The 15,947-nt window shown below is 43.4% G+C and overlaps 1 protein-coding gene across 1 annotated transcript in view; it reads left to right on the top strand.

The window, feature by feature from the left end:
- LOC126353930 (cationic amino acid transporter 3-like) overlaps positions 1–15,947 on the top strand; it is a 122,105-nt gene that overhangs the window by 72,957 nt on the left and 33,201 nt on the right. Inside the window, exon 10 of the mRNA XM_050003191.1 lies at positions 15,269–15,371. Within this exon, the coding sequence (XP_049859148.1) occupies positions 15,269–15,371 (103 nt within the window). The remainder of the gene's footprint in view (positions 1–15,268; positions 15,372–15,947) is intronic.

Raw genomic sequence — 15,947 nt, forward strand, 5'->3', positions numbered from 1 at the left:
ATATGGTTCTGGGATTTAAGGCCATTGCTGACTTCTCGCATCATGCCGAATTCCTTCTGAGACCTCTGTAAGTGGTACTCATCTCTAATAATCCCAAGTTTCCATCCTGGAGAAGACTGTGTAAAAAAGGATCAACATGCTGCTCTGATGCTAACTTGTCCCAACGAATATACCATAGACTGGCACAGTTCCAGGACAGACAATCTGCTACCACATTCTCCTTTCCTGCTATGTGCCATGTGTCTGTTGTGAATTGAGTTATATATTCAACATGCCTGTACTAATGCAGTGATGTAAGCTCCATGCTTCATTGGGAAATAGCAACCAAGGGCTTGTAGTCCATGAAAACTGTAAAATATCTCCCCTCTGTGGCTGTGTGAGAATGTCAGCCTGCCAGGTACATGCTTGATGGTTGATGCTGATCCATTTTTGTTGTTGTTGCATCAGATTTTTAGAGGAGACTGCAAGTGGCTGCCACTTCCCATCTACCTTTTGTTGCAACATTGCACCTACCACTATCTGGCTAGCATCTACCATTACAGCTACAGGAATGCCTGTTTTGGATGTCCTCAGAAGTCCAAGGAATCTTTCAGTTGCCTGTAGTATCCTTATTGATGAGCAACTTGTGAGCATTTCCTGGGTTACTGCTAGTCTTGGCAGATAGCATGCCGAAAGATCTCCAAAGGCCTTTGTGCTTACTGGGAAGAGGTATTTACTGCACTGCTTTGACCCGGTCATGTAATAGTGCCAACCCTGCTTCTGAAACTAAGTATTCCAGGAAACAAGCTTCACTCTTTCCCACAACACACTTCACATCATTAATGATGATACTGTAATATTGCAGCTTGTGTAAAAGCTGGTTTGTGTACTGATCTACTGAAGCAGAGAATATTAAATGTCATCCATGTAACAAAACACAAATGGCAACTCCAATAGCATTTTGTGCATGAACATTAACCAAATCTGTGTAGCATTCCTGAGGCCAAATGGCATGAAATGGTATTTGAAAAGTCTGAAGACATGGTGGCTATTGTTTCTTAAAGATTCGCTGAAGTCATAGGTGTATGAGAATATGCTTTCATACAATCTGTCACACTAAATACTGCCGAGCAACTAGTGGTATTATTGAAGTCTGTGACAGTCAGAATGGGGTACTCATCCAGAATTTTGCATGCTGTGAGTGCTCTGTAACCACCGTATATCCTCCTGGCTTTATCTTCCTTTGGAATGATATGAGTTGATAATCCGCATGTGCTGTTACATCTAGTTACAATACCTGTTTTTAGCAGCCATTCAAAATCTACCTGCACTGCGAGCAGCTTATTTGGAGCCAGGCACTGCAGGTGACAGGAGACACTGTAAATGCTGGGAAGTTGGGCAATAAATTGTGAAATGGCCATCCTTGGGTAGTGTTATAAGGTTGCCTACCATAACCAAATTGTAGCACCTTCTTGCATTCTTCTTGTGTGGTGTACCCATGTGCACCACACATCACTGCAGATAATGCAGCATTGAATCCCTATTCAGATGATGCAGAAGGGGTACCAGGCATGGGCAGCTTGCGCTGTGTGAAAACCCGACTTGGAAGATGTTGTAAACAATGTTCCTCCTCTATGAATTGGCACCAATTGACAGTTGACTAAATCTGGCATGAGATGACAATTGTACAGGAAACCTGCACCTATTGTAGGATCAGGCACATCTGCAACTATAGAAGTCCATGATGGGTGAAAATTTTGGTTCAGTTGTAATTCAGATCAGCTCCAACCATATGCCAAAATTCTGGAATTGCCAGCTGCTGTTAATACACGCTGTGTGGTTGCTCTTATTGTGTCTTTAGACTTTCTTGGGTAGACACTGATTTCTGACCATGTGTCCACCAGAAATTTCTCACTCAAAGCATACTTGTGCACAAACAATCATTGAAAAGTATTGTTTGATGTCAGCATCACATCTTTACTTACATGTATTGTATACTGTTCCTGGTGCCTATGTGGTTGATCACAAGTTTTTGTGCTCTTTACACCTGTCTTTGCAGTTTGGGTAATTGCAGGGTTGAGGGCATTGGTGAACAAGGTTCCCAAAACGTTTGTGATACCAGCACCATTGCCTCCAATTGAAGATTGCATTTTGATGTCCTTGCACTTCTTCCAGCTGTAACTATGTACCTGTTGCTGATGGGTTGCTGCTTGCATATTGAGATTGGCCACTTGTACTGCTAGCTGCTCCATTGTGTATCCGGTTGGCATGCATTGTAAGTGTGAATTCCTCCTGTCTGTTACGGGGTTCATACTATTCTTAACTGTTTCCATGTCTGCCTCAGGCCCCTCCTCTCACATAGCACTGACTGTTCCCCATGTAGAGGTCTGCTCTAAATTGTTTGTGACAATGTCTGCTGTCCTGTTATGGCGTATTTGCTTGCATCTCTACAACAGTTTGGATGTTGGCCAGAATTTTTCCCAACCACAGCACCCTTAAGGTTTGTTCAGGAAGAAGATCCAGTCTCACTAAAGTGCAAAGTATTCCAAGTATCTGCTCTTGTGCCCCATACTGTCATCTGCAAAAATTTTTCACAAACATATTTCCGCAATAAAGCAGGTGGCTCTATGAGTGCCTCCTTGAGTGGTACCATAGCTTTGTTGTCCCAAGGCATCAACTAACTCTTCTATACCTTCCAGACTATACTGAATTTAACACATTTTGTGAACACTTTTTGTTATAACCTTTAATCACAATAATTGCGTGGATTTTCACACTCTCTCTTAGAAACAATAGCTGATCACATGATTACAACTCAGTCTCTCGTATTCGACTGCTGTGCCGTGACATGCGGCCGGTGCCGTTCGTAGCTAGGTGGCGCTCCCGCGCTCATCCGATTTGCGGAGCGCCTCTATCGCCGTTTGTGCGTACTGTCGTGGCGGCACTGTTAAATGTCGTGGCACTATCACAACACTTTTCCCCCCTTGAAAAAAAATAAACACTCACTTCCTTGGAGACATGGACAGCGCAGAGACATCCATGGCCTCTTGAGAGGCCCCGAGGAGATCCCGCGCAGAGACACGGGAGTATGGTCGAAAATGTCCAGGACGGAAGCTCGTGCGTGGAACGTGCCTCCTGGATGAGATGATGGGTGAAAACTCCGGAGCAGCATCCATAGGTGTCATTGACCTGGGAGTGTGCTCCAGTGAGATGGGTCCCGGAGAAGATGGCGTCGCGACTGGGGCCGGTTCCGGAGTACTTGGAAGCGGCAGCGACGGCGGCTTCATCAACACGGACGGTAGATCGGCAGCAGCGACAGGACTGGCGTCTCGAGCTGGTGGAGGCGAAGGATGGGGCGGTGGCACAGGCGTGGCCACCACTCGTGGGCGCATCTGGTCGTAATGGCAAACAACCGTGCCGTCGCCCGTATGGATTTCACAAAGCCGGCGGCCGCGAAGAGCCTTGACCACCCCTGGAATCCATTTAGGGCGAGATCCATACCCTCGTGCCCACACGTCGGCGCCCACCGAGTATTTTCCCGCACTAGGGGACACAGTACAAGGCCTGACAGGGTGAAGCAGGTGCAGTAGAGTGCGCGGTTGGCGGCCATGCAAGAGTTCAGCAGGGCTGCGATCACCCAGAGGCGTGAAGCGATAAGAACTCAGAAATTGCAGCAGGGCGTCATCTGTGGAAAAATCACAAAGGAATTTTTTCATCTGGCATTTGAAAGTGCGGACAAGGCGCTCGACCTACCCATTCGATTGCGGATGGAAGGGAGGTGCGGTAACATGATGAATCCCTTGTCCAGTACAAAAATCACGGAAGGCCTGCGAAGAGAACTGAGGGCCATTGTCCGTGACGATCGTGGATGGAAGACCTTCTAGCGCAAAGATTTTGGACAAAGGAAGCGTCGTCGCCGCAGTGGTGGGCGACGGACATCTAACAACAAATGGAAACTTCGAGAAGGCGTCAATCAACAGTAGCCAATAAGTACCGAGGAAGGGGCCAGCAAAGTCGGCGTGCACCCGTTCCCATGGCTGAGCTGGATCAGGCCACGGAGAGGGCATTGTACGAGGTGCCGCCAGTTGCTGAGCACACTGGCCACATGCAGCAACCATATGGGCGATGTCCGAATCAATGCCGGGCCAATAAACGTGCCTGCGGGCCAGGGACTTAGTCCGAGAAATACCCCAATGGCCTCCGTGCAACAGTTTGAGAACATCTTTGCGAAGAGAGGCTGGCACCACGACCCGTGGAGATGCGCCATCCATGGCCAGAAGAACAACACCATCACGAACAGACAGACGAAGGCGCAAGGCATGGTAGTTGCGAAGGGGATCCGATGCCCGGCCCCCGGTCCTGTCCGGCCAACCTCGTTGAACAAAACCGATCACCCGACGCAGGACCGGGTCCCGCGCAGTAGCTGACGCGACCTGCGAACCTGTAAGTGGAAAGCCCTCGACTGCACGACGTTCTTCCTCATCAATGTGGAAACAGAGGAGTTCATCACGATCGAAAACAAGGTCGGGACCCATCGGCAATCGCGACAATGCATCAGCGTTTGCGTGCTGGGCCGTGGGGCGATAGTGAATCTCATAATGAAAACGAGACAAGTATAAGGCCCAACGTTGCAGGCGGTGAGCTGTCTTATCCGGAAGTGACGCCGAGGGGCTGAACAGAGAGACCAGCGGTTTGTAGTCGGTGATGAGGTGAAACTTAGAACCATACAAAAAAACGCTGAACTTTTTTAGAGCATAAATGATAGCGAGCGCCTCCTTTTCGATTTGAGAGTAACGGCGTTGCGCCTCGTTGAGGGTCTTGGAAGCATAGGCAATGGGTCGTTCCGACCCATCCTCATACCGATGGGCGAGAACAGCCCCTAGGCCATACTGTGACGCGTCAGTCGCCAGAACCAAGTGCTGACCCGGACGGAATGTGGCAAGACAAGGCACCGACTGCAAATGAGCCTTCAGGCGGACAAAAGCCTGCTCACACCCGTCGGACCAACAGAAGGGGACGTTTTTGCGTAACAGCTGATGCAGAGGATAAGCTACCGCTGCTGCGGATGGAATGAATTTGTGATAATAAGCAATCTTGCCTAGAAACGCCTGAAGTTCTTTGACCGTAGACGGCCGGGGTAGAGCGTTAATGGCCGCAACGTGCTCACGGAGAGGGCGTATGCCCTCACGGGACAAGTGGAAACCAAGATACTCAATGGAGGGTTGGAAGAACTGTGACTTGTCCAGATTGTACCTCAACCCAGCCAAATGCAAAACCCGAAACAGTGAACGTAAATTACGAAGGTGCTCCGCAGTGGAGGCTCCCGTGACAACAATGTCATCCAGATAGTTTATGCAGACGGGAACAGAAGCCGTGAGCTGTTCCAAAAACCGCTGAAAAATGGCCGGTGCGCTAGCGACGCCAAATGGTAATCGCTGGTACTGATACAACCCACAAGGAGTGTTGATAACGAGAAATTCCTTGGAAGGAGCGTCCAACGGCAACTGATGGTATGCCTCCGATAAGTCAAGTTTGGAAAAGAACTGGCCCCCAGCGAGCTTGGTAAACAACTCCTCAGGACGAGGAAGAGGATAAGTGTCAATGAGGCTCTGAGCGTTGACAGTGGCTTTAAAGTCACCACACAATCGCAGACTCCCGTTTGGTTTAGAAACCACCACGATCGGCGATGCCCATTCGCTGGAGGTAACCGGAAGGAGAATCCCTGAAGCTGTTAACCTGTCTAGCTCAGCCTTGACAGGTGCACGCAACGCCACCGGAATAGGGCGTGCCCGGAAAAACTTAGGGCGAGCCGTAGGTTTAAGAGTAATGTGGGCTGCAAAATCCTTGGCACAACCCAGACCAGCAGAGAACACGGACGAAAATTCACAACACAATCCATCCAGCTGTTGATACGGAATGTCCTCAGATATGAGGTGCACATCATCATCAATGGAGAACCCGAACAACTGGAAAGCATCATAACCGAACAGGTTTTCAGTGCCCGCATGATCCACCACATAAAACGTGAGGGACCGAACAACAGACTTGTAGGCAGTGGAAGCATCAAACTGGCCCATGATAGGAATTTTCTGCTGATTATAAGTCCTCAGATTGCGCGTAACTGGAGACAAAGGAGGGGAGCCCAACGCCAAATACGTGCGAGAATTAATGAGAGTTACTGCAGAGCCAGTGTCCACTTGCATGCGGATGTCTTTATTCAGAACACGAACAGTAACAAACAACTTATTTGTTTGAGAAAGCACACAGTGAACATCCATGTCCGACGCCTCGTCCTCGTCGACAGGAACTTTATGGGACTGACACACAGAAGCAATGTGGCCTTTTTTCCTACATGAATTACACGTGGCCCAACGTTTTGGACACGCTGCCCTGTCGTGCTGTACGAAACAACGGGGGCAAGAAGGAAGCGCGGAACGAACCGGCTTCTGTGGTTGCTGGTTTCGCTGTGAGCGTTGCGGCCCAACGCGACGTTGTTTACGCGAGTGAACCGCCCCCACATCTTCGTTCTCCTGTGCAACAGGCAAATTGTCCTTGTCGAGAGTTGACTGTACAGCGCCTACATCACACCACGCGTCTATTTGTGCGCCAGCAGCGTGAGACACTTCAAAGGATTGAGCGATGCTTAGAACTTCCGACAACGATGGGTTTGGCAGTTGTAGGGCACGTTGCCGAACTTCTTTATGAGGAGCAAGCCGTAGAATAGCATCCCTAACCATTGAATCAGCATAAGACTCGTGATGAGTGTCCGTGACAAACTGACATTTCCTACTCAGGCCGTGTAGTTCCGCCGCCCAAGCCCGGTAAGATTGATGGGGCTGTTTACGACACCGGTAGAACGCCACGTAGGCGGCAACGACGTGGGTGTTTGTTCGATAATAGGCAGACAATAAGTCACACATTTCTTGGAAGGACAGGGAGGCTGGTTCCCGCAGAGGGGCTAACTGAGATAGCAGCTGATAGACCCGAGGGGAAATCCAAGATAGAAATAACGACTTACACATAGGAGCGTCGACAACGCCGAAAGCCAAGAAGTGTTGCCGCAAACGCTTCTCATAATTCTCCCAGTCTTCAGCGGCTTCGTCGTAAGGAGGGAATGGAGGCGGAGAAGAGGAAGACAGACGATGAGTAAGCGACGTCGACAACGCCTGAATCGCTGCCGTCAGCTGTGTTTGTTGTTCAATGAGCGCTTGCATAAGCTGTTCCATGTCTGCCCCTTCACGAACACGCAAATCCACAACGCGGTGAAAATATCCCGACCTCGTCGCCAAAAAGTGTTATAACCTTTAATCACAATAATTGCGTGGATTTTCACACTCTCTCTTAGAAACAATATCTGATCACATGATTACAACTCAGTCTCTCGTATTCGACTGCTGTGCCGTGACATGCGGCCGGTGCCGTTCGTAGCTAGGTGGCGCTCCCGCGCTCATCCGATTTGCGGAGCGCCTCTATCGCCGTTTGTGCGTACTGTCGTGGCGGCACTGTTAAATGTCGTGGCACTATCACAACACTTTTCATTGCTGAAAAATACACTCAGGCTGCATAAACCCCGCTGCAGTTTCATGATCTAAAATGATGGAAGCAAGCATAACATTACTGCTTCATACATTTACATTCCCCTCTTGGACATTATTCTCTAGTTGCTGTTGGTGGCAAATTAGCCATCAAGGATCCTGAGTCTGGTGAAAAACCTTGTTCCATTTTACCTCCTGCTGCTGATATATGGGTCAGAAAATCCATTTCTTCCAATGATACATGTTTCTCTGTTTCTCTCTTTTTGGGATCACACCTATGTGAACTTCCCATAGATGTATTTGCTACAGAAGAATGTGGAGGGTTACTTCATATGACTACTTATTTCTAGCTCCAAAATACACACTTAAAGAACAAACATAAGAGAGCAAACACTAGTTATTATGCCGACAATGGCAAAGATTATTCATTTGTACCCCAATTTTCTTCTTTTGTGCGTGTTGTGGTGCACTGCCTGATTGACATTGCCACAACATAGTTCACACAGAATCTGCAGAACAAATAATGGAATAAAGTTTACCAATGATGAGAAAAACAATTCTTTCCTAAAAATATTTTTACAATATTATTAATCCATTTTTCCTTCACAGTGGGTCATAATGAGGAAGCTGAGACAAAGAATGAGTAATATTTGAGATTGAAATTTGTTGTTCTAGGAAGATAAATCTATTTTAATCCAAAATTAAAAGGACACTACAATCAGGATATTAAACAAAATTAGTCACTAGACTGAGAATTTCTTGGTAAGGAGCAAACAATTTGTTAGCTTGGGTAGGAAGTAAAGAACTTATGTAGAAGATACTTCAAATATGGCACAGGGAAGAGCATTGGGGCTCTTGCAATTCATTTTGTATAATAATGACCTGTCACACCATATTAATAGTAACATGAGAATTTTTGCAGAGGATGCAGTTATCTATAATGAAGTACTATCAGGAAGAAACTGCACAAACACTTAAATCTTGATAAGATCTCAAAGTGGTGCAGAAATTGGTAACTTGCTTTAAATACAAACAAGTGTAAAATTATGCACTTCACAGAACAAAGTACCCTATGCCTGTAATGTTAATCAGTCATACTCAGCATCGATCATAATAATTTCTTAGACTTTCCCAGAATTCATTATCGTATGAGATTTTGATGCTGTAACTTAGTATCTTCATCTTCGACTTATGAAGATGCTGAGTTATGACATCAAAATATCCTGTTGGGAAGACACAGGCCACCAGCAGTATACCTGATTCTATGAGATGAGAGAATCAGTCATTTTATGGAGTACTTGGGTGTAATGATATATGTGCTTATGAAACTGGATCATCACTTAAGCCCAGTCATAGGTAATGCAGATGGCAGATCTTGGTTCATTGGTAGGATATGGGTAAAATGGTATCAGTTTACAACACAAATTACTTACAAATCACTTGAGGAACCCACCAATAGAATATTGCTGAAATATACTGGATTCATTCCAAACAGGACTACCAGGGGATACTGAAATAGTGAAAGGATGGCAACATGAATGGTGACAGGTTTTCTTGACCCATGGGAGAGAGTTATAGAGCTTCAAGAACCAGTGTTAGGTGAGGAATATGTTATCAAGGTGGTTAGGTCAACTCCTTTTAACCAAGCTCAGGGATGAACATTAGAGAGAAAGAGAGAGGGAGAGAGAGAGAGAAATTTTCTCTTGTTAGTTAGTTAGTTATATTACTTGTTCCATGGATCATGAACACGGTTCTTTCGTAATGATGTGGAACGTGTCAAAGGACACAAGATTCATTTATCCAAAATAATCATTGTTAGTCTTATATACAGTACAATTGTTAATGCTTACTGTATTTCTTTGGCCTATGTCTAAAAATTCATCTATGGAGTAGAAGGAGTTGTCATTCAGGAATTCCCTTAACTTACTTTTGAATGCCGATTGGTTGTCTGTCAGACTTTTGATATTGTTTGGCAATTGACCAAAAATCTTTGTGGCAGTATAATTCACCCCCTTTTGTGCCAATGTCAAATTCAATGAACGGTAGTGAAGGTCACCCTGTCTCCTAGTATTGTAGCTGTGGACTGTGCTATTAATTCTGAAGTGATCTGGGTTACTAACAACAAATTTCATTAGGCTGTATATATATTGTGAAGCTACTGGCAATATCTCTAATTCTTTAAATAATTGTCTACAAGATGATCTTGGATGAGCCCCAGACATTATTCTTGCAAGAAGATGAGATGGGAGTGCTATAGGTATGGACTTCCATCCATTCCCTCCTAGCATATTGAAGTTATACATCAGTGCTAACTACCTTATACAGATGGTAAATCACTCTTTGTGCTCACCCAGCATGCAGGAAACCTTTTCATAAGAAGTAATTTGGCTTTATTTGATGAGCTCCTCCATTTTCTTGATAAAACTTGTAAATTTGTTATGAAAGAGATAATGTATAGAAAGACTGTCTACAAAACTGTTCAGATTTAATCTCAGCCTTCATGAAGGTGAGCCTTCATGTACATCAAACATTATACATTAAAAGGCATAAGCAGTGGATACTTCTGTAAACTGTACTGGTAACAAATTATACCCATACTGATGATTGTGAGAAAGGCAACAAGAAGGCTGGGTTCAATCAAATCAGAAAAAGATTTCGATAATTCTATTTCAGCACCATTATAACAAAAAGAATTACTGCTTTACAGTGACCTAATGATCTTTATGACCTCTTTCATGCCATAATTGACAGCAGTAATGTCTGTTTATGTAGCATCTAACACCTGACTAATCTAATGAATCTGCTTTCAATGGCCCATTTCTTTACTGCTGCTGTTAGGAAGAATTCATGTAACTTAATGACTAATAATTTGAATATAATATCTGTTTTGCTGATACACTAGCAGAAAAAATTAGTTAATTATTGTGTGCTCTTTACCAAGAAATTCTCAATGTAGTGACTAATTTTGTTAATAACTTCCAATTTACTCAAGATTCATTGTTGAAACAGCGCATATGGAGTATATGAAATGATTACTTTTACTTTTACTGGGTATCGACCAATGCTGAAACACCCACATTAGTACGTAGTGTAGCCTTTATGGGCAGCAATGTAGGAATTGACTCTGGCATCCAGTCAATTGTTGTTGTTGTTGTTGTCTTCAGTCCTGAGACTGGTTTGATGCAGCTCTCCATGCTACTCTATCCTGTGCAAGCTGCTTCATCTCCCAATACTTACTGCAACCTACATCCTTCTGAATCTGCTTAGTGTACTCATCTCTCGGTCTCCCTCTGCGATTTTTACCCTCCACGCTGCCCTCCAGTGCTAAATTTGTGATCCCTTGATGCCTCAAAACATGTCCTACCAACCGATCCCTTCTTCTAGTCAAGTTGTGCCACAAACTTCTCTTCTCTCCAATCCTATTCAATACCTCCTCATTAGTTATGTGATCTACCCATCTAATCTTCAGCATTCTTCTGTAGCACCACATTTCAAAAGCTTCTTTTCTCTTCTTGTCCAAACTAGTTATTGTCCATGTTTCACTTTCATACATGGCTACACTCCAAACAAATACTTTCAGAAACGACTTCCTGATACATAAATCTATATTCGATGTTAACAAATTTCTCTTCTTCAGAAACGCTTTCCTTGCCATTGCCAGTCTACATTTTATATCCTCTCTACTTCGACCATCATCAGTTATTTTACTTCCTAAATAGCAAAACTCCTTCACTACTTTAAGTGTCTCATTTCCTAATCTAATTCCCTCAGCATCACCCGATTTAAATTGACTACATTCCATTATCCTAGTTTTGCTTTTGTTGATGTTCATCTTATATCCTCTTTTCAAGACACTGTCCATTCCGTTCAACTGCTCTTCCAAATCCTTTGCCGTCTCTGACAGAATTACAATGTCATCGGCGAACCTCAAAGTTTTTATTTCTTCTCCATGAATTTTAATACCTACTCTGAACTTTTCTTTTGTTTCCTTTACTGCTTGCTCAATATACAGATTGAATAACATCGGGGAGAGGCTACAATCCTGTCTCCTCCCTTCCCAACCACTGCTTCCCTTTGATGTCCCTTGACTCTTATAACTGCCATCTGGTTTCTGTACAAATCGTAAACAGCCTTTTGCTCCCTGTATTTTACACCTGTCACCTTTAGAATTTGAAAGAGAGTATTCCAGTTAACATTGTCAAAAGCTTTCTCTAAGTCTACAAATGCTAGAAAAGTAGGTTTTCCTTTTCTTAATCTATTTTCTAAGATAAGATGTAGGATCAGTATTGCCCCACGTGTTCCAATATTTCTGTGGAATCCAAACTGATCTTCGCCGAGGTCGGCTTCTACCAGTTTTTCCATTCGTCTGCAAACAATTTGTGTTAGCATTTTGCAGCTGTGGCTTATTAAACTGATAGTTCGGTAATTTTCACATCTGTCAACACCTGCTTTCTTTGGGATTGGAATTATTACATTCTTCTTGAAGTCTGAGGGTATTTCGCCTGTCTCATACATCTTGCTCACCAGCTGGTAGAGTTTGTCAGGACTGGTTCTCCCAAGGCCGTCAGTAGTTCTAATGGAATGTTGTCTACTCCGGGGGCCTTGTTTCGACTCAGGTCTTTCAGTGCTCTGTCAAACTCTTCACGCAGTATCGTATCTCCCATTTCGTCTTCATCCACATCTTCTTCCATTTCCATAATATTGTCCTCAAGTACATCGCCCTTGTATAAACCTTCTATATACTCCTTCCACCTTTCTGCCTTCCCTTCTTTGCTTAGAACTGGGCTGCCATCTGAGCTCTTGATATTCATACACATGGTTCTCTTCTCTCCAAAGGTCTCTTTAATTTTCCTGTAGGCAGTATCTATCTTACCCCTAGTGAGATAAGCTTCTACATCCTTACATTTGTCCTCTAGCCATCCCTGCTTAGCCATTTTGCACTTCCTGTAGATCTCATTTTTGAGACATTTGTATTCCTTTTTGCCTGCTTCATTTACTGCATTTTTATATTTTCTCCTTTCATCAATTAAATTCAATATTTCTTCTGTTACCCAAGGATTTCTAGCAGCCCTCATCTTTGTACCTACTTTATCCTCTGCTGCCTTCACTACTTCATCCCTCAGAGCTACCCATTCTTCTTCTACTGTATTTCTTTCCCCTATTCCTGTCAATTGTTCCCTTATGCTCTCCCTGAAACTCTGTACAACCTCTGGTTCTTTCAGTTTATCCAGGTCCCATCTCCTTAATTTCCCACATTTTTGCAGTTTCTTCAGTTTTAATCTACAGGTCATAACCAATAGATTGTGGTCAGAGTCCACATCTGCCCCTGGAAATGTCTTACAACTTAAAACCTGGTTCCTAAATCTCTGTCTTACCATTATATAATCTATCTGATACCTTTTAGTATCTCCAGGGTTCTTCCACGTATACAACCTTCTTTCATGATTCTTAAACCAAGTGTTAGCTATGATTAAGTTGTGCTCTGTGCAAAATTCTACTAGGCGGCTTCCTCTTTCATTTCTTAGCCCCAATCCATACTCACCTACTATGTTTCCTTCTCTCCCTTTTCCTACACTCGAATTCCAGTCACCCATTACTATTAAATTTTCGTCTCCCTTCACTATCTGAATAATTTCTTTTATTTCATCATACATTTCTTCAATTTCTTCATCATCTGCAGAGCTAGTTGGCATATAAACTTGTACTACTGTAGTAGGTGTGGGCTTCATATCTATCTTGGCCACAACAATGCGTTCACTATGCTGTTTGTAGTAGCTTACCCACATTCCTATTTTCCTATTCATTATTAAACCTACTCCTGCATTACCCCTATTTGATCTTGTGTTTATAACCCTGCAGTCACCTGACCAGAAGTCCTGTTCCTCCTGTTCCTGTTCCTGTACAGTCAATTGTACAGATGACAAATACTGTCCTGGAATATGTTCTGCTGTGCCTGCTTGCGCAGTTCATGAAGTACTATAAGAATTGTTCATTGATGAGTCTAATAAGTCACTTCTCATTCCATCATACCCAACTTATGCTCAACTGGAGGAAAACCTGGAGCCCTTACTGGCCAAGGAAGTTGCTGCAGATCTTCCAGAGCATGTTGAGTTTCACGGACAGTGTGTGGTTGAGAATTATCCTGTTAGAACAACACATCACCTTTCTGTTGGAAAATGGCAAATGAAGGGGTTTAACAACATTCTGCACATACTGAGCATTGGTTAGCATCCCATCCAGAAACACCAAAGCTGAATGAGAGGTGTAACTTACCACACTCTACATCATATGACTTAGGATGGGGCCAGTGTGTCTTGAACAGATGCACTTTACAAAACAGTGTTCATCAGGTCTGTGTTATACACATGAACAACCATCATTGCATGCAGGGAGAATCTGCTTTCATCAATGAAGACCATAGAACACCATTCAATTTTCCAACTGATCTTCTGACAGTATACTACTTGATCTATGCAAATGAATGCTATGGCATGAGTGGAAGATGGGCTAGAGGTGTGCTTACCTATAGTCCCACTGGCAATAACTGGTTCACAACAGTTGGTGCTGATGCTTCATCAGCCCTCTTCTTTATGATGTGGTAGCTGTAAAATGTGCCACTGCTGATCTTACAATATGATGGTCCTGGTAGGCATCTGGGCTGCATGAACATGCACAACCTTGTCTATGAGTGTGAGAATATTCATATATCCACTGATACCAGCATCATTGTCGGCTGAAGCAGCATGTCCAACATGTGTGGCGATTCTTCAAAAGGACCATTCCACCACTCAAAAGTCCACAATTTGATACCTTTGAACCTCACTCAGTTGACTGTGGGAAGCATGAATGTGCATCTGTGGTATTGTTGACTGCTTGCTTCACACATTTACATCAAATTGAGCCTTCTGGCTATGAGCATTCCCTATTAAAAGGTGGACACAGATGCTGCTCTGGTAATTATGCCGCTATGCTACCTGGTGGTGGATGATTTTGAAACCATTATTAGTACATCTATTATCCCCCAGGTTGCATATGCCATCATCAAATCAGAATCAATATCATGTTACCAGGTGTACTAATTTTTTTCCAGCAGTGTGTTGTCATCAAGAATCTGAATATCATTGCCCTATAGGGTTTCTTTGTTTCATATTTCACAAGGCTCTGAAGTGTCTTTTATCTGATCATGGAATTTTTGTGCATAGTTCACAGGTTTTGCTTTTTTTAGAAGCCACTGAAAATTTTTGCAGTATTGTTTGTAGTACAACAAATTTGCCTTGATTAAAGCAATTGCTCTATATTAAATATATATTACATATCTGGCAAAAACTGCTCAACCCCAGATGTTAACATGTGTTCTTGGCATCCACTGTAAGTGCCCCTGACTGCTCATAGAGAAAAACTGGGTTTATCTTATTGTAAGAATATTTTAAGAAAATAATTTAATTTATCTCCCCTTTGTGAGTATTGTACTGAGCCAACAGTGGATGAGTAATATGAAACTGTCCTGTTTCCCTCTTAGCTAAATATAATTGACTGGGGTGTTTTATTGGTGCTATTTGACCATAACAGGCAGGCAAACCATTTATTATAGGCCACACAAGTGCTTCAAGAAAGAAAAATGATCAATTATTTTTAGAAGCCTAAGTGTCCACAGTGCCAAGGGTTTTTTTTCTCAGATTAGTACTGTTATATGTCATTCACTTGAGCCTTCTGTGTTTCTCTATTAAATATAAAATGTTTTCATTTTATTTCAGCTTTTATGGCACTCATCTTCAATGTGGATCAGCTAGTTAGCATGCTATCAATAGGAACATTGACAGCATATTCTATGGTCTCTGCATGTGTGCTACTGTTAAGGTAATTACTTATGGTTTTTTAAAATTCTTCATTTAATTGAAACATAGTTGCCACATCAGCAGAGAGTCTCAACAGGCCTAGAAATTACTAGAGACTCAGCAAGCTTGTTTTAAAGTTATTTGTTTACTGTTCTGTAAAACATTGCACCATCCACAATACTGTCCCACTGTGAAAGCTGTTCTCGAACACAAGATGAGTTATTTGATGTTCGTAAGCAGCTGACTAATGTCAAATGAGTGGAAACTGCTGCAAATGTGTGTGTTGGGATAGCCCCCAAGAGAAACCAAAGGTATCTCTAGTGTGGGTTCTGTCTCGTCTGCAGGATTTATGGGCTCTATCACTATTCATCCACTCCACTATGAGTTGCATGTCAATGACAGTACTAGATAACCCGAACAGGTGAGTTATATTCATTCCCCTAGCATGCAGCTTTGAGGTGCTTAGGGAGTTATATTGATAACTCTAACCAACAGCTTCAAGATTCTATCTTCCACAGATGAAATTGAGTCAGTGAGCCTCACTTCACCTGTTGTGAAATCTACTGTGTCCTGTTTCAAGAGAAGGTAAACATGAAGG

The sequence above is a fragment of the Schistocerca gregaria genome, chromosome 3 (genome assembly GCF_023897955.1).
Source record: "Schistocerca gregaria isolate iqSchGreg1 chromosome 3, iqSchGreg1.2, whole genome shotgun sequence".
NCBI classification, from domain to species: Eukaryota; Metazoa; Arthropoda; class Insecta; order Orthoptera; family Acrididae; genus Schistocerca; species Schistocerca gregaria.